The 18,137-nt window shown below is 50.5% G+C and overlaps 19 protein-coding genes across 19 annotated transcripts in view; 14 read left to right on the top strand and 5 right to left on the bottom strand.

Moving 5' to 3' along the window:
• Positions 1-3,356: 3,356 nt before the first annotated feature.
• SARC_03983 (hypothetical protein) lies at positions 3,357-4,440 on the top strand (the record flags this gene model as incomplete). The annotated part of the gene is made up of 2 exons (XM_014302234.1): positions 3,357-3,922; positions 4,017-4,440. 2 exons carry the CDS (start codon positions 3,357-3,359, stop codon positions 4,438-4,440), a joined length of 990 nt encoding a protein of 329 aa, XP_014157709.1.
• A 106-nt stretch (positions 4,441-4,546) lies between these two features.
• On the top strand, positions 4,547-5,475 carry SARC_03982 (hypothetical protein; the record flags this gene model as incomplete). Its single annotated transcript, XM_014302233.1, has 2 exons — positions 4,547-4,696; positions 4,747-5,475. The coding sequence occupies 2 exons, from the start codon at positions 4,547-4,549 to the stop codon at positions 5,473-5,475; spliced, it is 879 nt and encodes a 292-aa protein (XP_014157708.1).
• Positions 5,476-5,489: 14 nt separating this feature from the next.
• SARC_03981 (hypothetical protein) lies at positions 5,490-5,840 on the top strand (the record flags this gene model as incomplete). The annotated part of the gene is made up of 1 exon (XM_014302232.1): positions 5,490-5,840. One exon carries the CDS (start codon positions 5,490-5,492, stop codon positions 5,838-5,840), a length of 351 nt encoding a protein of 116 aa, XP_014157707.1.
• Positions 5,841-6,073: 233 nt separating this feature from the next.
• SARC_03980 (hypothetical protein) lies at positions 6,074-6,996 on the top strand (the record flags this gene model as incomplete). The annotated part of the gene is made up of 2 exons (XM_014302231.1): positions 6,074-6,741; positions 6,798-6,996. 2 exons carry the CDS (start codon positions 6,074-6,076, stop codon positions 6,994-6,996), a joined length of 867 nt encoding a protein of 288 aa, XP_014157706.1.
• Positions 6,997-7,096: 100 nt separating this feature from the next.
• Positions 7,097-7,738, bottom strand: SARC_03979 (hypothetical protein; the record flags this gene model as incomplete). The annotated part of the gene is made up of 1 exon (XM_014302230.1): positions 7,097-7,738. One exon carries the CDS (start codon positions 7,736-7,738, stop codon positions 7,097-7,099), a length of 642 nt encoding a protein of 213 aa, XP_014157705.1.
• Positions 7,739-7,890: 152 nt separating this feature from the next.
• SARC_03978 (hypothetical protein) lies at positions 7,891-8,650 on the top strand (the record flags this gene model as incomplete). Its single annotated transcript, XM_014302229.1, has 2 exons — positions 7,891-8,281; positions 8,427-8,650. The coding sequence occupies 2 exons, from the start codon at positions 7,891-7,893 to the stop codon at positions 8,648-8,650; spliced, it is 615 nt and encodes a 204-aa protein (XP_014157704.1).
• A 26-nt stretch (positions 8,651-8,676) lies between these two features.
• Positions 8,677-9,330, top strand: SARC_03977 (hypothetical protein; the record flags this gene model as incomplete). The annotated part of the gene is made up of 1 exon (XM_014302228.1): positions 8,677-9,330. The coding sequence occupies one exon, from the start codon at positions 8,677-8,679 to the stop codon at positions 9,328-9,330; it is 654 nt and encodes a 217-aa protein (XP_014157703.1).
• Positions 9,331-9,656: 326 nt separating this feature from the next.
• SARC_03976 (hypothetical protein) lies at positions 9,657-10,386 on the top strand (the record flags this gene model as incomplete). The annotated part of the gene is made up of 2 exons (XM_014302227.1): positions 9,657-9,812; positions 9,913-10,386. The coding sequence occupies 2 exons, from the start codon at positions 9,657-9,659 to the stop codon at positions 10,384-10,386; spliced, it is 630 nt and encodes a 209-aa protein (XP_014157702.1).
• Positions 10,387-10,427: 41 nt separating this feature from the next.
• Positions 10,428-11,128, top strand: SARC_03975 (hypothetical protein; the record flags this gene model as incomplete). Its single annotated transcript, XM_014302226.1, has 2 exons — positions 10,428-10,735; positions 10,765-11,128. 2 exons carry the CDS (start codon positions 10,428-10,430, stop codon positions 11,126-11,128), a joined length of 672 nt encoding a protein of 223 aa, XP_014157701.1.
• Positions 11,129-11,260: 132 nt separating this feature from the next.
• SARC_03974 (hypothetical protein) lies at positions 11,261-11,872 on the top strand (the record flags this gene model as incomplete). The annotated part of the gene is made up of 1 exon (XM_014302225.1): positions 11,261-11,872. One exon carries the CDS (start codon positions 11,261-11,263, stop codon positions 11,870-11,872), a length of 612 nt encoding a protein of 203 aa, XP_014157700.1.
• A 135-nt stretch (positions 11,873-12,007) lies between these two features.
• On the top strand, positions 12,008-12,601 carry SARC_03973 (hypothetical protein; the record flags this gene model as incomplete). The annotated part of the gene is made up of 1 exon (XM_014302224.1): positions 12,008-12,601. The coding sequence occupies one exon, from the start codon at positions 12,008-12,010 to the stop codon at positions 12,599-12,601; it is 594 nt and encodes a 197-aa protein (XP_014157699.1).
• A 135-nt stretch (positions 12,602-12,736) lies between these two features.
• Positions 12,737-13,117, top strand: SARC_03972 (hypothetical protein; the record flags this gene model as incomplete). Its single annotated transcript, XM_014302223.1, has 1 exon — positions 12,737-13,117. One exon carries the CDS (start codon positions 12,737-12,739, stop codon positions 13,115-13,117), a length of 381 nt encoding a protein of 126 aa, XP_014157698.1.
• A 10-nt stretch (positions 13,118-13,127) lies between these two features.
• SARC_03971 (hypothetical protein) lies at positions 13,128-13,337 on the top strand (the record flags this gene model as incomplete). Its single annotated transcript, XM_014302222.1, has 1 exon — positions 13,128-13,337. One exon carries the CDS (start codon positions 13,128-13,130, stop codon positions 13,335-13,337), a length of 210 nt encoding a protein of 69 aa, XP_014157697.1.
• Positions 13,338-13,859: 522 nt separating this feature from the next.
• On the top strand, positions 13,860-14,788 carry SARC_03970 (hypothetical protein; the record flags this gene model as incomplete). Its single annotated transcript, XM_014302221.1, has 3 exons — positions 13,860-14,108; positions 14,183-14,341; positions 14,381-14,788. The coding sequence occupies 3 exons, from the start codon at positions 13,860-13,862 to the stop codon at positions 14,786-14,788; spliced, it is 816 nt and encodes a 271-aa protein (XP_014157696.1).
• Positions 14,789-14,843: 55 nt separating this feature from the next.
• On the top strand, positions 14,844-15,698 carry SARC_03969 (hypothetical protein; the record flags this gene model as incomplete). The annotated part of the gene is made up of 1 exon (XM_014302220.1): positions 14,844-15,698. The coding sequence occupies one exon, from the start codon at positions 14,844-14,846 to the stop codon at positions 15,696-15,698; it is 855 nt and encodes a 284-aa protein (XP_014157695.1).
• A 65-nt stretch (positions 15,699-15,763) lies between these two features.
• On the bottom strand, positions 15,764-16,471 carry SARC_03968 (hypothetical protein; the record flags this gene model as incomplete). The annotated part of the gene is made up of 1 exon (XM_014302219.1): positions 15,764-16,471. The coding sequence occupies one exon, from the start codon at positions 16,469-16,471 to the stop codon at positions 15,764-15,766; it is 708 nt and encodes a 235-aa protein (XP_014157694.1).
• A 121-nt stretch (positions 16,472-16,592) lies between these two features.
• SARC_03967 (hypothetical protein) lies at positions 16,593-17,327 on the bottom strand (the record flags this gene model as incomplete). Its single annotated transcript, XM_014302218.1, has 1 exon — positions 16,593-17,327. The coding sequence occupies one exon, from the start codon at positions 17,325-17,327 to the stop codon at positions 16,593-16,595; it is 735 nt and encodes a 244-aa protein (XP_014157693.1).
• Positions 17,328-17,332: 5 nt separating this feature from the next.
• SARC_03966 (hypothetical protein) lies at positions 17,333-17,722 on the bottom strand (the record flags this gene model as incomplete). Its single annotated transcript, XM_014302217.1, has 1 exon — positions 17,333-17,722. The coding sequence occupies one exon, from the start codon at positions 17,720-17,722 to the stop codon at positions 17,333-17,335; it is 390 nt and encodes a 129-aa protein (XP_014157692.1).
• A 14-nt stretch (positions 17,723-17,736) lies between these two features.
• SARC_03965 (hypothetical protein) overlaps positions 17,737-18,137 on the bottom strand; it is a gene marked incomplete at both ends in the record, with an annotated part of 13,029 nt that continues 12,628 nt past the window's right edge. Inside the window, one exon of the mRNA XM_014302216.1 lies at positions 17,737-18,081. Within this exon, the coding sequence (XP_014157691.1) occupies positions 17,737-18,081 (345 nt within the window). The remainder of the gene's footprint in view (positions 18,082-18,137) is intronic.

Here is an 18,137-nt window from a genome sequence, read left to right as displayed (position 1 = left end):
TATTGGGTCCCGTGGATAGAGTGGGGTCGCGAGCACGTGTATGTTGGTGTTTCTCGTTTGAGGTCTGCCTGGATACGTATCCTTGATCGGTGTACTCCCGCGGCTTCTTAACAGCCACTTTTCCCTTCGATGTTACTCGGTGTGCAGGGAAAAGGGTGGATACAGTGTCATAAAACTGTTCCCACGTAAGTCGGGATAGATGAAACTTTGTTCCATGTCCCCTGTCTCGAGCCTCAGTCGCGTGTTTACGTCGCAACTCGGTGTACAGGCTCTCACGGTTGTTATTCCCTATGTTCTTACAGAACACGGGCATAGCCAGGAACTCGTACCATCGCTGTGCCTTGTCCTTCGCTATATCTGAATGTTTCAGGTCAGCATCTAGCTTCAGAATATAACTTTGAATGGGCGTGTTCTCAACTGGTTCAGTTAAAATTGAACTCAGTCCTGGGCTACGCATGTCCTTACTTAACAAGGATGTAACCAACCAACACACAGCTGGCCAGTCACGACAAGTGTCTAGCTCATGTTGTTGTCGCTGTATGATCGAATAACTTGTACCTGTAGGGTCAAACGTCTGCATTAAAGTAGAGATCCATTGCTGGGGAGCGATATCATTCGTCTCTAGCATGACCGTAAACGCATTAAGCGTACGGGTTAGCGTGTCGAGGTCATGGTTTTTTATAAACTTGACCTGCTTACTGTTGGCATCCCAATTCGACTTAAGTCGACTGATCTGTCCCTTGTACTTCTGGTTGTCTCTGTGGTCTTGTCCACGTTGGGCCTGAAGTAACTGATCAATGCGCTTTTGCTTAATCGCAGTCATATTCGCAAAGTATGCTACATCATCAGCATGATGCGCATCGTGGGCGATTTCCATTTTAATGGTATAATCGTCGACCGATTTGTTAAGTTCGGTCACCTCGTCAGAGTGAAAATCCTCTGCGGGTTGATGTAGTGCTGTGCGATCGAAGCGATTAAATTCGATTTCGTTAACACGTTTACGGGGGTGTTTATTACCCCTTGTAAAGTCCATGGTCGAGGCCTTTTGGTGTTCTGTTCCTCGGATAGTGGTTGATATTATAATATTAGGTGATTCATGCGTCTGGATAACATACACAGTCTTAACTAGTTTCCGACGATTGTCATCCCAATTGGGTAAAAGTGGCGGAGTATTTCTACCTGCCTCTGGGTCTATAATACCCTCAAGGACGGGTGACTCACAGCCGGGTGTCAGAACAGGTGAGTAATTAGCCTGAATTTCTGGTGGTAATACCTCGTAAGGTATAGATACGATGAGCACATCTGGCTCATATGCCACAGGTGTAGCGCTCGAGTCTTTACGTTCTTCGGGCGTAATTGCCTGTCGACGTTCTGTCCACTTCTGTAGGGCTTCAGTAATGCCCGGGGAAACATGCTCGCGTAAGTGCTGTGCATGTTTTCCTGATCTATATAATTGATTTACATGTTCGACAGTCAAGTCTTTCATAATGGTAGCTAACTGATTCTTAAGATCAGCGTTTTCAGTAATTAACTTACTTATGTGCATTGGCTTAGTAGTCTCGGACGTGAATTCGGGTTTGCCACTTGAGCTTGCCTCCTCTTCTGGTTCCATAATAGGTTCCTTCTGAGATTTGTCCTTGTCCCCTATAATTGGGGACTTTCCATTCTGAGTTTCGTCAGAAGAATAGGTTGGGGCGTCTTGTGACGTGTCCCTTGTCTGACTTCTTGGCTTCGTAAATGCAAGCTTTGAAGTTGAGACAATAGTTGGCCCTCGGGCTCTGTCAGTGGGAGTAGTCTCCTTAATCGGAGTGGCTACATCCTTATCTGAAGCATTGTCCTTTTGACTATTATTGTCAGATTCGGCAGCGGTTGCCTCTGCGGCAGCAGTAGCTGCGGTAGCGTTGGCGGCTTCTCTCTCCATCTTCTTCTTTTCAGCTTTATGCTCCTTAGAAGGATTATTGTCTTTCTTGGTCATAATCTTAATTTATGACTACTAGCTTGTCTCTTAAGGACTAGCTTGGACAAGAAAATTTTTGTGGTAGTTAATCTACCTTTACGCTTAAGTAGTTTAAGTAATTAATACCTTAGGTAAATTCTAAGTATCGTGAAAATATAAAAGTAAATAAACGGATTGTGAGGCTGAGACATTGCCTATATATAATCTTCTCAGTACCGAAGGAATTTTATTTAGTGTTTCGTTGTCGCTCTATTAGAAATTATTTTTACTCTTGATGTCCTTAGTTATTGTCTTAACCAATAACTTGCCACTTATCAAGAATTACCGACTTAGCCTTCATCAGACTGGCACATCTGGTTGGCTGATCGGAGAATCAACTAGGTTACGCTAATAGTCCCTAGAAACCTATATTCGGTTGAGCCATCTCGCTACCGAAGTATTCAGATATAAATAAAGTTGGAAAGTAAACATAGTTCTATTATTAGAACTAGACCAACCCTTATGTTTGGTATTTTACTGGGGCCTTGTAATGGCTTTGTCCAAATATCTGATATGTAAAATGGAAAAGGTATTAATTAATAAAACCATTTAAAACCATTTGGGAAACTTAAGTTCCTTGTACTATTAAGAGTACGTTTTTAGTATACGTACTGCTTTAGAGTACGAGCGCAACAAGATCAGGCCAAGCGGCGGCGAGTTCCCCGACTCGATCAAGACGCCGTTTGGGGATGCGATTCACGAAGTAGTTTCAGTCTGCAGGTGATAATGCTGACCCCCGACTTGTCAACGGCGGGTGAAAAGTCTGCAAAAGCAGCGTTTCGCTGTACGAGGATTTCTAGGCCTGGATTCTCACAGAGATTACGTGCATCAAAGTACGAAACGTCACTGGGTATACGGAATCGGAGCACGGTGTTACTGTGAAACAATAATCGCGGTTAATGTGACCGTCGGTGCGATGACGCACATACGGCGTTGGTGCCCAGGTGTCACTTCATGCTCAGTGGGCGTTGGTGCCCAGGTGTCACTTCATGCTCAGTGGGCGTTGGTGCCCAGGTGGATATATATGGTCATTGCGCGTGAGACTACAAATCATTTTTACAATGTTTGACTTGAATACTGATCTTAACCTCGACGTAGAACTCGAGCTCCATGACCTAAACCCTAAAACCCCTGCCACTGCTGAACCCCATGCCACCCCTAGAGCATGCCACGGAGGTCATGGAGTGGGACAACGACTCTGGCACTGAGCTTCTTTTAAAAACCCCCGAGCCACACGGGGGCGGCTCCAGTACCCTGCCCCCACTGGGCGCACCGAGCGACCACGGTTACTGTGCACACGAGACTCTGCCGCCACCACCCCCCCCCCCCCCCCACTGCCGGGACCGTGTCGTGGTTGCGCATGGCTCCGAACACTGTCCCCTTCTTATACTATGCGCTGTCAAACGAGATTGACGCGCCCCTGAGACCATCTGCGTTGCATCTCACGTACGGGATTGCAAAGGACCAGTGGGCCAACATGTGCTACGTTGTCACCGGGGGGACGGTAAAGGCCGGTGGTTGTCGCTTTGTCGTGTGCCGCTACAACAAGTTCCTGCAGCAGATGTACACAGACGAGACCCAGCTACCCAGGGGCATGGACCACTACACGAAAGACATGTTTGGCTGTGCCCCGGTTGTGGTCCTGAGCTCGGCCACGGTCCTTACGCCCGTAGATCCCGAGGACTATCTCGCGAAGGCCCTGGTCATGATGGGCCCGGCGGCTCCTAGCGCGGCAGACAGTACCCTCGTGCCCCTCTATGGCCAGTTCCTGCCCCGTTGTGCTGAGTTGGCGCGATGGGATAGTCTACTGGAAGGTACGAGCAAGATCCCAGCGGGGATGCGGTGGTTGGTGGTAGGTGGGACGGCCGAGGGGCAGGCCGTCTTGTATAGATGCAACACCATGACGCACCGGGTGTACCCGCGAAGGTTTCGGCTGATGAGTCTCCGGCTGCTGCAGAAACTAAAATAGCGATTTATATATTTTTTACGACTGAATAAAAATAAAATTAAAAATAATGAGTAAAAATATCAGTTTGTCAGATGCACCAGGTGTTATTGGTACATCTGTTGCGTCTTTGCCAGTCGACCAATCGCGAGAGGTGGTCGCCAAGGTGGAGGACATTATCGCGGATCTCAAAAGGATCAAATACAGCTCCGGGGTGATCACGAACTGGAAATCGCTGCTTGCGAAGCTGAACGATTCCAATGGAACTAATACCTCCACAGCATACAACAAACAAGTAGACAGGATACTATTTTACACATCGCTAGAAATTGCGAAACAGGTAAATTATTCCCTTCAGGACCTTGTCAATCAGGCCAGCCTGCTGAAAAGGTACTTTGACACGCTGGAGTCGATACCTGAACCTATAGCAATATATGTGAATCACAACATGCCCCGCATCGGTTCCACCAGTTTTGCGCGACGTCTGGTCGCGGATTGATATTCCTAGATACCTCGTACAACCTGGTGTGGACACGACTGAAACCCGCCATTTTAAACGGGTATTTGAAAATGATCAGCAGATCCTAGAACAGTGGATTGCCAAGATGAAGGCCGAGAAGGACAATGAGACATGGATAAACAGATATATATTTCGGAGTGGGGCGAAGGTGGAGAACGTCTACAGGAAAACGTACGAGACACTGAACAACCCGGAGCCTGTTGGGAATCCACAGATTGAAGCGTTCTACAATAGGGTACGCAACGACACCAGAGATATTACAATGCAGACAATTCATACAACCAGAGGAAGTCGGCAATAAAGGATATTGCAAAAATTATCCAAGACCTAAGGACTCTGCAATTGGACTCAATAACTATTGAGCTGTGGAAACGCGCTGCGAGTATAACGAAGGCAACAAAGCGGTGCACTGTTGATAAGAAGAGTTCAGTGCTCCCCTTTGCGATATACAGTACACAACAGGCGATTAAGGCTCTCGAGAGGCCCACGAGTAGTGAGTTGCTCGAAGAGGCAAGCGAGCTATTTAAATATCTCAAGGGACACTACGAGATTCCAAAGGATGTGTATGAACTCATTCTGGTGCAGAGGGAGGATATCAAGGACGTCCTGTATGCCAGTCGAGCCGACCCGAGTCTGCAGGAGCTGTGGGCAAAGATTACCGCAATGACGAAGAGAGCCAACACCACCAGCACTAGTAGGCCAAAAAAACTGTTACGTGCCAAGACCATACTGTACCACGCAGTCAATTTTCAAGAGCAGCGGCCACAAACATGGAAAGAAAAGATATGGGATGCAAATCCCCCAGTGTACAATAGTGATGAGTATGAGGTATCAAGCCCAGACGAATTCACATCAGACAGCAACATGGTCTCCGAACAGAACGCGCAAGTAGACACCCAGGGCATCCATAACGACCTCCAGGCCATTCATGCCGACCTTTCTGACCTCTCCGACCTCACAGCTCGGATTAACAACGCACACGACATGATCATAGAGATTCATAGTTTTTTTTAATCTATAAATAAAAAATGAGTAAAAAAATCATTTTGTCAGACGCACCACGTGATATTAGCACATATGTTGCGTCTTTGCCAGTTGACCAAATACAAGAGGTGGTCACCAAGGTGGAGGACATTATCGCGGATCTCAAAAAGATCAAATACGACCCCCGGGTGATCAAGAATTGGGAATCGCTGTTTGCAAAGCTGAACGATTCCGATGGGGCGAAGACCTCTGCGACGTACAACGAACTTGTAGACAAGATATTATTTTACATGTCGCTGGCAATTGCAAAATATTTAGAGTATTCTCTCCAGGACCTTGTTAATCGGGCCAGCCTGCTGAAAATGTACCTTGACAGCATGGAGTCGATACCTTAACCTATAGCAACATATGTGAACAACCAGAAGCCCCACATCTTAAAGATGTTGAGAGACAATGAGGCTCCAGATACCCTGCACGAAGCATGGTCCCTGGTTAATATACCAAACCAGCGCATACAACCTAGCGGGAACACAACGGAAGTCCGCTATTTTAAACGGGTATTTCACAATGATCAGCGTATTCTGGAATAGTGGATTACCAAGATGAAGGCTGAGAAGGACAAATTACCATGGTTCAACCGGTATGGCGTGGTGCGACAGCAGAGGAAGCCCATCTAAAGACGTACGGACAAATGGATATCCCGGAGCCTGTTGGGAATCCACAGATTGAAGCGTTCTACAATAGGCTACGCAACGATGCTAGAGATATTACAAATGCAGACAGTTCATACAACCAGAGGAAGACGGCGCTGAAGGATATTGCCCAAATTATTAACGACCTAAAAATTCTGAAAATGGACAGGACAACTCTTGAGCTCTGGGACCGCGCTGAGAGTGTCACAATGCACAGAAAGCGGCACAGGGCTGATAAGAAGAGTTCAGTTCTCCCTTCTTCTATATTAAGTACACAAGAGGTGATTAAGGCACTCAAGAGACCCACGAGTAGCGAGTTGGTCGATGAGGCAAATGAGCTGTTGACATATCTCAAGGACCACAAGGAGATTCCAAAGGATGTGTGTGAACTCATTATGGGGCAGAGGGGGGATATCAAGAACGCCCTGAAAGCCAGTCGTGCCGACGAGAGTCTACATGAGCTGTGGGCAAAGATTTCCGCCCTGACGAAGAAGGCCAAAACCACCAGCACTAGTATACCTCTAACTACGTTACGTACCAAGACCATACTATTCCACGCAGTCACTATTGGGGAGCAGCGTCCAAAAACATGGACAGAATGGATGTGGGGGACAAACGTCATGGGGTGCAAGAGTAATGAATGTGAGACATCAGGTTCAGACAAGGTCGGATCACAAAGCACCCCAACCCCACAACCCAAATCGCAATCAACCCCACAACCCAAATCGCAATCAACCCCACAACCCAAATCGCAATCAACCCCACAACCCAAATCGCAATCAACCCCACAACCCAAATCGCAATCAACCCCACAACCCAAATCGCAATCAACCCCAGACCTCCAGGTCGTTCATGTTGACCTCGCAGATCAGATTGGATACATATATAATGTGAACAAACGCCTTATGGCTATGATGCAAGACGTGCAGAAAACCGTCAACATCTATATGAAACAATAGCTATTTCTTGAATTTAAATATAATGACAATGGCCAGGATCGCAACCGCAATAATGGCCAGCATGATAAGCATGGTTGTGCTAAACGAGCCGGTGTTCTCCTGGGACGTGTTCAGGGTGGACTCCTTGTCGGTTGTGATGACCCCCAGCAAGTCCAGCACATTCTGCACAAGTGTCGTGGCAAACTGCTCAGACAAGGAGTCAATGATTGACGTCTGGTCCATTTGGCAGTCGCCCTCCACCTTACCCACAAAACTGTAAGACTGTGTGGACGAGTTGGTAGACTTTAGTGTGTTGTCGACCCTGGTCTTGAAGACGGCGTCAATGTTGGAGTGGACGGACTGCCTCACAATGTCCACGACTTCCGACTTGTTCTTGGACGTTGTCAGTCCATCCTGGGTTTGATCCAGATTCTGCTCGAACCAGTCAATCAGCATGTTCTCTATGGCGCTCGTGACCTCGTTCGACGTGCTGTTGACAACCACCTGCACCGTCTTGGAGGTAATGTCTGACGTCTGTGACGAGGTAAAGTTGCCGCCATACGTGCCATTAAAGATTATAGTCTGCAGGGAGATGTTGTTGCTGCTTGTCTGGTTCGATATGTCTGTAGATGCGGACACAAACACATCGCTCACCATGGTCATTGTCTGCTCGCGAAAACTCTTTGATATATTACCCCCCATAGTTGACAGTTTATTATATTCAAAAGCAAAATATATAAAAAACCAAGTTTAGGTGTGTAACATACGTTATAGTCGAGGTGGAACAGAAACAAAAAGACACACATACACACACGATGTCCAAAACCACCGATACAACACTGGACAAACTTCATCTCAAAGAATGGAATCCCGACAGTATTAGTCCCTGGAAACGGGGTGACGAAGAGTCCATGGACGGGTCCAAGGTCCTCGTATGTGGGCGCAGTGGCCTTGGTAAGTGCATGGCGCCCGACACTCTCGTCAAGATGTGCTCAGGGGTTCTTCAACGGATTGACAAGGTGGTTGTTGGGGACCTGCTCCTGTGTCCTGACATCCGCCCACGCCGGGTCCTCAACAAGGTCCGCGGTATCGATCAGATGTACACGATCCACCAGGCTGACAGTGATCCATATGTGGTTACGGGGGACCACAAGCTCGTGCTCTACAATGTCAAAACCGAGTCGATTGTCGTGTGCACAGCGGAAAGTGTACTTCTCACACCTCGATGTACCTACCTACGGGTTGTATGAAGGGTATCCAACTGTCGTGCCTACAGCCGACTTGATCCTTCAACGTTTGATGTGCTGACGACAACGTTTATTCATTGTCGTATCAATCACGCAACCATGAGAGTCCACAACATCCACCGTTCTCAGCTACCACGACGGCTATGCCTGTAAAACGTGTTCGGACGGCACTATTCAGTATGCCCGTGCACCAGACAGTGGCATTGGTGGATATGTTCGTGTGACTAAGAACATCTCTGCTGCGGAGCCGTATGTCGGGGTGGAGGTGTCTATAGACGGCCTTTACTGCTTCGCCGACGACACGGTGACCCACAACTCGACAATTTAAAGTCGCTGCTGTATGAAAAGCGGGGCATGTTTGACTCTACAGTGCTGTTTACCGGGAATAAGTCCGCTGTATCTAACGATTGGGCCCCCATCATCCCAGAAGCGTTCCACTATGTGACAGATGAGGTGACGGCCGAAACCATCCAGAGCGTCGCAAATACCCAGAAGCAGTATAATGTTGTTAAGCGGGAAAATCATATTGGTGGTGAGTTACACACCCGCAGCAACATGGCCATGGTAATGGACGATATTAGTGGCTACCGCTCGCAGCTTAACAAGCTATCGGCAGTATTCAACAACTCTCGCCACTACTCGATCTTTATACTTCTGTGTGGGCAGCAGTATACGAATGTGACACCAGAGGTGCGCAAATCTATGAATGCCATCATCACGATGGGTACGGACCCAGTATCCGAACGCGATCGACTCTACGATGAGTTCTTTAGCTTTGTGCCATCTAAAAAACTGTTCATCGAAATCTTCAATATTGTCACTGCGACTCCATTCATGGCCCTCGTTGGAGATCGCAATGTTTACGGCAACAACTGGAGGAATCGGCTGTTTTACTACAGGGCCAAGCCGTACCCGTCGTCTTTTAAGCTTGGGTCTCACTCTTTCTGGGAATCTCACTACATGAGGTATAATCCAAAACATAACGTCGAGCTTTTACGATGGGCGTGATTTTTGACTGTTGATATTTGGGATTCGCCTGGTATACGCAACCATGGCGAGGATCGAAGAGAGCCCCAGGACAGCGAGTGCAAACACGAGTGACCAGTTGATGGAGGACGTTGGCGCCTGGATCTCGATTACGCGGTCATCAATCTCCCTTTGGATGACCTTGGTGCTACGCTTTGCGGATTTTTTGTTCATTTTATTCATACATTAGCCGTTTAGAACTTGAAGAAAAAAAACAAAAACTTGCAAGGTCTGTTCGAATTTTTAATCTATTTAATAAAAAACCCATTTTTTCCAAGTCTATATAAACCATCTGTGTGTAAACCGTCATGAGCACGATAGACTATGCCCTACTCAACACGGGTCTTGAGAAGCAACTCAGCGTGTTGGATAAAGCCGTGGGCCGCATCGATCTACAGCTGAACAAGGGTGCCATGAACGTCAGTTCACTCTCGGCAACACCCCAGCGTCTGGGGTCGTCTGGGGTACGGTACCAATGGAGTCGACATACGGTTCGACCCTGTCAGTGACAAGCCCAACAAGTACACCATGAGTATCAACGGTGGGTATATATACTTTCAGCAGGGGATTGTGGTTGTGTCATCGGATAGCTCAACGAAAACCGTCTTCACAGTGACCCCAGTGTCCAGTGATACAAATGAGTCCGTCGTCCGAATAAAGACGGACGACGGCGTGAAATTTGCGACCAAGGATTCTAACCAGACGTTTGTACCAGACGATATTACGGGTGGTGTCGTTGTGGACAAATTCCGGTTCAGGATTGTGACCAGTGGAAGTGGTCTGAACGCCTTTATCGCCAACAACACGGTTGCAACAGAAGAGGTAGTAGAGGAAGAGGTTGTTGAGGAGGAGGAGGACGACGAGGGTGTCAGTGGCGAAGTGGTGGAAGCAATTGCAGTTGCCTCAGTGGAGGAAGAAGAGGAGCCAGAGACAAACTGGCTTCTTATTGGGGGTGTTGGAGTTGCTGTGTTGGTCGTATTGGGTGTAGTAGCCTTTATGGTCATGGATAATAAGAAGAATAAACGGTACTCATTTTAAAATAAAATAAAATAGAACATTCAATAAATCACAAAAAAAAAATGCATTCGGACCTTGTGGACCGCATCAACGGGCTGGCACAAAATGCCCGTGTGCAACATGGAAAAGAGGCACCAGCAGCTGTGCTTGGGTGGATGGCGACGTTTAGGACCTGGTGTGCGGCAAACGGGTTCGAGTACATGCTCTGGGACAACAACAATATCCGCAGTGTGCTAACGGAGAACAGTGCAGTATTTGACGCTGAACCACAGTACTGTGGTAAGGCAGACGTTGCGCGGCTTGAGATCTTGTACAAGTATGGCGGCATCTACATTGACAGCGACATGGTGGATCTGGGCAAGGACTTTGGGTCCATCATTACAGCGTGCAACCGCACAGGCCTTTTGTAGGACAAGAGAAGGAGAATGCCCGGGGGCTCGCAAATAGTGTGATTGGGAGCTCGCGCGGCAACCTGATCACCTACACGCTGCTGAAGCTGCAACCTATGTTCTTCTGGGGGTGCCCTACGGCTCATCCATTTGAGAGGACTGGGCCGCTAATGTTTGACCATGTACTGTACAGCATATTTTCGCACATTACCATATTCCCGTTCTATGTATTCTTCCCTTTCTTCTGGGGTCATACGCCAGGACAGGCAGCCCACAAGCCCATGACGGTGGCCGAGTACAACACCGCGTACCCCCTGTCGTTTACCGTGCAGTGTGGATACAGTACCAACAACCTTGAGACCACGCTTGTATAGAAGAAGAAAAAAAACGAAAAGCTATCATTTGTATACACGTATATATGTATATACAAATGCAACAACAAAAAAAGATTAACGCAACCGCCATGTCCGAGAAAATTGAGATTGAGGCCCGTGTGCATGTATCGCATGCGCCATCTCAATGGGCCACCCGTGTACGAGAAGCGGCTCACGCAGACGATGCACAATGGTTCTAAAGATGGGCTGCGCTCAGTGACGTCGTTTGACGACAACAACACAGTCTGGGAGTGCAAGCGCACACTTGCGCTGTTTAGGTTTGCCCACTGGGCGTACTACGTCTCATCAAAGACCCCCAGTGAATCAGTTGGAGAGGATGAACTTGTCGGTGTGAGTCGCATCAAGACCACCACCAATTTTTCAGGTGTCAAGCTGTCCGCGGGGCCGGCGACGTACACCGTCGAGTTTGTGGATACCATGACGGCGGGGTTCAAGATGTACATGATAGAGATTGAGCTCGAGGGCGGCGTTGCAATGTCCGAGTTTGGGTTCCAGGACGACGAGTTTGTGCCCAGCGTCAATACGTTTGTACGCGAGGTGCTGATCCCGGACCGTGTGTGGTCACAGACCATCTACGGTGAGCTGTTGGCGATGCGCATCATGGGCAAGCTGACTTTCCCCATCGCACAGGCGGGCACGCTGTTGCCAACAACCCCCATTGCCCCCGACTCAGTGGTCATGTACAAGTACGACGGGTCGCGCGCCCTGCTGGTGGTGTGGTGACCTCGCGTACTTGGTGTACATCACGGGCGAGGTGGTGCCCATTGGCGAGGCGTCACAGCGGTTCGTAGGCCTAGCAGGGCCACGGTGCTGGACTGCGAGGTGTGTGGAGACGTTGTGCACGTGCTGGACCTGGTGATGGTGCACAATGAGGTGTGGATTGAGAAGCCCTTTGCGGCCCGCCGCGCAATGCTGCAGACGATGCTGGGTCCCGACGGTACCGTGGCCGTGGACAAGTACAGGCTGCAGATCATCCAGACATACCCAGGGGGCATGTACAGGGAGCTGTTTGGGGGGCTGGACCTCGCAGTGCACGACGGGGTGTGCTTCAAGCTGGCGAGCGTGTACGCCGGCGGGGTGATCAAGTTCAAGCCACAGAAGCTGCAGTCTATAGACTTTCGGGTGAGGCCAGTGGAGGCGCTGCCCGATAGGGAGAAGCACTCTGTGCTGATAGTTGGGACCCGCGATGGCCTGGTGCCATTTGAAGACAAGCGGGTGCCGTTCCACGCGCGGTTTACGAAGGACTGCATTGCCGAGTATAGGTACGAGGCTGGGCAGTTTGAGTTTGTCAAGCTGCGCCCAGACAAGACCAAGCCCAACACAGAGTATGTGGCCAAGGTGACGTATGCGGATATGCAGCGCGGGAACTACGAGGTATACTACCATGGGCTGCTGGACGAGAAACTCCAAAACAAACCAAAAATCGTCCAAGGGTCGATCAGCCAGTCCTAGTCTATGAGCATTCAAAAATATAAAAATAAAATGAATAATTGAATTTTCAATATACATGCGTGTTTGCAAGGCCCACAATTCAGTTTACATGTGCACATCTACATTACAAACAACACACAGCTACAGCACACAACCATGTTGATTGCTACTCAACCAGTCATGCCCGTGGATAACACACCCATCACACTTGCCCCCCGACCCAACCTCACACGCACACCCGCACCCTCCCACCAACCCACACCCCACGGACACGGCCTCCGAGCCCCGACCGCCGAGCAGCAGATGGCCATAGATGCCGTTGCCCGCGGCGACAAAGTCACCCTCATGGCCTGTGCCGGTGCGGGCAAGACCTTCACCATGCTGGCCATCGTTGACCGCCTCAGTCGCGAGGCCATAGGAAAAAGGATCCTCATTCTAGCCTACTCATCGTGGCTCAAAACGGACACGCGCAAGAGGGCGGCGGCGGCTTGCGGTGGACGTCCATATCTTCCACTCGCTGTATTCGGTTGTCACTGACCTCCAGCTCATGGTGGCTATTGAGGACCCCCTCGACATCCACTACGACGTGGTCATTGTTGACGAGGCCCAGGACCTCTCCCCCCTGTACTTTTACGCCCTACGCTCCGTTGCCGGTGGCCAGACCGGGCACACCCAGAAGGTTCTGGTGGGCGACTCGCTGCAGACCATCAACTGGGGCCTCAGACACGTACTTTTGCCAGCCCGAGCTGTACTTTAACGAGCCCTGGACCCACCTCATGCTCTCAACGAGATTTCGGGTCCCAGACGGCGTGTGCAAGTTCATCAACACCAGTACCCAGAGCCCCAACGTTATAACCGGGACTGGCAACACCAAGTTGCCCGAGTACGTTGTGTACGGCGACGCCACGTACCCCGAGCAGGACCTCTACAGGGACCTCAAGCTAACCATTGCAGCTGCGCTGCGTCTACAACGGCAGTGACCGACACACAGCCCATTCGTTCAAGCACAACAGCCCCCGGCCCTCGCCCATCTCCACCTTTATCAGCTACCTGGTGCGGTCACCAGACTTTAAGTTTCCCATTGACGTGCCGTCCGACGACATGACAGTCCGCAACGAGGACGACGAGGACGAGGACCGATTTTAGGGGTTTTAGGGTTTAGGCGACGCCGATCCGCTCAAGGTGCCCAATACCCACCATGTGGGGCTCACGCGCACCAAGAACAGGATCATCATGCTACACAACACCAAGCAGGCCATTATCCCGTACCTAAATCGCGATGCAATGCTGTGCAACATGCTGGCCTCCAACACTAGATCTCCGCCCGGCCAGTGAGGAGCTGTGTAACCGTGGCAAAGACACGGACGGGCCCCCGCGCCCCAAGCTCATCACACAGGCCGCACAGCTGCTGGGGGAAGACATTGAGTTTTGCATCAGCCTCTTCAAGTTCATCCAGCTCTCTGATGTGGTCACAGCAAGGTCCAAGAGGGTCAACATGTGGGCCGAGGACATTATGGCGGGTAACAACGTAAAACCCTAAAGGATATGGCCATTATGCTGATGCTGGATGCCACGTATGCAAGTCGCGCGCACTCGTACAAGTCCGGCATGGGGATGGGCAATGTGATGTCGGTGCTCATAAATGGCAGCGCCAACTCGTCCATGAACCAGAAGTGGCTGGAGGCCTGGGAACTAATCCGTCCACGGGCGGGCCCCCTGCTAACCATGATCATGTCCAAGAAGGCCTTTGTGTGCGCACTGGTCCTGAGCTCCCACTAGTTTATCCACTACGCCAACCAGGTACCCATTTTGGAGCGGGTTGTGACACATGTGAGCTGGAAACGCATACGCACCTTCTTTGAGACGTTCAACATGACCAGTCCACTTCGGCTTCGCTTTGAGGACGAGCGCTACGTGGTTAAGATGGCGATCCCAGTCATTGACCACGCCAAGCACATAGCGGTGAACCTGTACGTCCGGGGCGACGTGACGAAGGAGCGCATCATTGAGACCACCATCATGAATGACATTCTGGTCGGCAACGAGTTTGTCAAGTACCGCCTGTACACAGCAAGCCTTGAGTCGCAGGAGTACTATGTGCATGATGGGTGTGCCTCGGGCTTCTTTGAGCACATGGCCCAGAAGAACTCGCTCGACGCGATACTGGATGATAAGACGGACAATATGCCGGTAGACGCGAAAAACTGATTTTCCTTTTTCATTAGTGTTTGACTTTGCATACGATGATTTTAATAAATAAATAATGTCGCAACTCCCCTTTCCCGATACGTTCCGTGCGCAGTTCAGCCACATTACCAGCTACTCGCTGGTCAGTAGTGTCCGCGAACGAGAACTAGTTGCACGCATTGTCAATAAATACCTGATGACGAAACTAGAGCCAAGTTACTTTTCCAGACACTTTATAGACATGTTCAACGAGTCAACCTTGAGTCGCCAGAGAGAGCTCATTGTCCGCCAGGCCACACCTGTCCCGGCCTTCGACTACACTTTATACCAGAGATTAGAAATACCACAGCCCCACAAACGAGATATCATGTCTATGCTACTAGTCAGCCTGCAACCAAACTATGCTGAGGTCGTGCCCCTGCGCGAGTTGCAACGCGCCGCGAACATCAAGGGTAGTCGCCAAGCTGTGGCAAATGGCTATATCCGAAAGATCGCCAAACTTGCGTCGATCGAGCCCTCCAGAGTCGCCACGGTGGTGTATTTGTTTGCCGACCAACTCTATATAGTCAAGGAAATGGATGAGTTTCTGCAGTCCTTCTACCTAGCCAGCTGCAGTCTCATTGAAACAGCAATTGCTGAAAGTAGCCTGAGCAAAGCGACAAAATACAACGTTTCAAAGTTCTTCGTCCGCACTAGTCTCAAGCGTCGTGTACACATCCAGCGCATTGTGCTAGCTAGGTCGCAGCTGTGCATGCTGCACAACATGGAGGATGAGTCCTTTGTTTTGCCGGTAGATGCCCGCCACATTGAGGAGGCACGTTTTGCAGCTACTAACGTACCCGACGAATTTCAATTTGCGCTGCTTCGACTTCAATTTGCGCTGCTTCGACCATACACGCCCAAGAACGGGCTGGTGGGTACGGAGTTCTAGAAAATATCTATAAAAAAAGAAAATAGAATTAAAAATGTTTATTGTAAAAATAAAAATACAACATCCTAAAACTGGAGCGTCGACTGGGTCAGCACTCTGGTCCGCCCGTCCTTGCCCACTACGGCGTTCGCCTTGTCCTCCGGAGTCTTGTGTAGTGTTGGACATGTGCCCCGCTTGATAGACACCTCCTTGACCATGGCCTTGTCCACCTTGTACACAGTGGAAAAGATGTCGGCCAGCGGGTTGACAATGGAATTGATGTAGTAGTCCGTGTCAATTGAAAACTGTGGCAGCTCGGGATTTTTTCTGGACTCCTGGAAATAGTCAAGGTCCACAATCCGGTCCTGCTGGCGCTGCTTGGGAGCCCCACGGACTACAAGAACTGCGATACGGTCACCAGCTCTGATCTGTTGCCCCCGCTCCATCATCTTGACACTCGCCAGGATGTGTCCCGGCAGGCACGTACGCTTGTAAGCCTCGCACTCCTCCGTAGTCGACTCGGGTAGATCGAGATCACGCAGCCGCTTGGTCAGCAGCACGGGGTTCTCGGAGAGTGGCCTGATCTTGTAGTGCTTGGCGTCCTTGACCTGGACACTCTTACAGAACGACAGGGGTGGGATGCGCATCGTGTTATGGGAGATATGGCGGATCTGCCCCGCCAGGTCCTCAACCAGGCTTGTGTAGGGCACCTTTTTGAATATTTTGATAACCATATTCATAAAGATGTCCCTCATCACAAGCGCGGTGGTCCGCTTCGTCAGCCCCTTGACCATGAGATCTCTTTCCGGCGGGACTGCAACAAGCTCCGTCACCCCCGATGGCGTCTTCTCAACAAGCACTTTGTTGGCCACGTAGGTCTTCGTTTTGAAAATATAATGGTCTCGTTTTTAGGGTTTATGGGAAGCACGCCTCCAGTGCCTTCTCAGTGGCCGTTGCGGGAGCCCAGAGCGCCGGAAAGTTATCGGCCGCAATACCGTTGAACGTCACATAGCACGAGTCCGTGTCACCGTACACGACCGTGGCCCCCAGCTCCTCAAACTTGGCCACGGCAATACCCAGGGACATTCGGCCAAGCGCCGTGCAGCTGCTGGCCCCCTCGTTGAGCGGCAGCATGCCGTGCTTCTGGACTCCAAGCACCCCGTAGATCGAGTTGGCGCACACTTTGAGCGCCTGCTGCCGCTTGTCGAGCACGTTGTATTGCACCGTGTACAGCTCAGTCGACTTGAGGATCTTCTTCACGGCTTTGCGAACGCCCAGCAGGTCGCGCAGCAGCTTGGGGACAATGCCCTCCGGCTCCTTGAGGAAGTGGTGGATGTTCTCATCGCCGCCCTTGGACGTCCACTTGACAGTGTGGTACATCTGCGGGACCATGTTTGGAGGCGGCTCGGTGCTCAGGTACGTGCTGTAGCAGATGTTGTAGGCCATGAGTACACTGGGGTATAACGAGTCAAAGTCGTACTGCAGCACGTTGTAATAAAGGCCCGGCACAGGCTCCAGCACACAGGCGCCCTCGTACTTGGCGGCCACCAGTTCGTTCTCGTCAAACTCTTCAGGCTCGTACGCAAAGTCCAGATCGTCGATCGTCGACAATCTTGCGCTTGGCCATCTTGATTTTCTCGGCCAGCACATTTTCCTTATGATCGTTGGCACTCACCCAGCGTGTCCCGACCCGAAACATGCATGGCCTTAGGGTAGTTGAGGATAATTCCCCGGGGCGCAAATGTCTGGTACATATTTGAAAACACGCGATGCTGCTGCCCGGCAATGCGGATGGTGTCTATGGACACGCTGCACTCGCGCGACAGCTCCACCAGGTAGATGAGGGCTGTGACCTTGTGGGCCAGCACATGTACAAGGGCCGAATCTTTCACACAGTACAGTCCCACATCCGTGTACAGGGTGCTCTTGGTGTCGAGGCTTGTCTCGTAGCCATCAAAGATGTCCGACACGGTGATGGGGTCCTTGTGGTCACCCACAAAGTCGGCCGCAACGCTGTCCAGCTTGTACGACGAGCGCTTGAACATGTCCTTGAAAATGTTCACATTATGCCCGGCATCTTGAGGTACTGGATGTCCACCACACCGGCGCCTGACGATGACCACCGGACACTGGCCGTCGAAGACTGGCTGACCCCATTTAACGAGGACCCCATAGTCGACACGCCAAACTGGGCACACCTTCCGAGTATATATTCCCAATCAAAGCCAAACGTGTTGCACCCGGTAATGACGTTGATGCGAGCTTCGTGGATGTACGCCAGGAAGGCCGCAATGAGCTTGGGTTCTGTGTCAAACGAGCGCAGCTCAATGGCTGGCAGCCTGTCGGCGTCACAGCCATCCAGGGCAAACAGCACCTGCTCCGACTCACTTGTATACGCCGAGATCTGGAACACAGCGTCGGACGGCTTGCTCGCGTCGGTGTAAACTTCGATGGAAATTA

This window comes from Sphaeroforma arctica, assembly GCF_001186125.1.
Source record: "Sphaeroforma arctica JP610 unplaced genomic scaffold supercont1.213, whole genome shotgun sequence".
NCBI lineage: Eukaryota > Ichthyosporea > Ichthyophonida > Sphaeroforma > Sphaeroforma arctica.
This window is presented reverse-complemented; position numbering and strand designations above follow the sequence as displayed.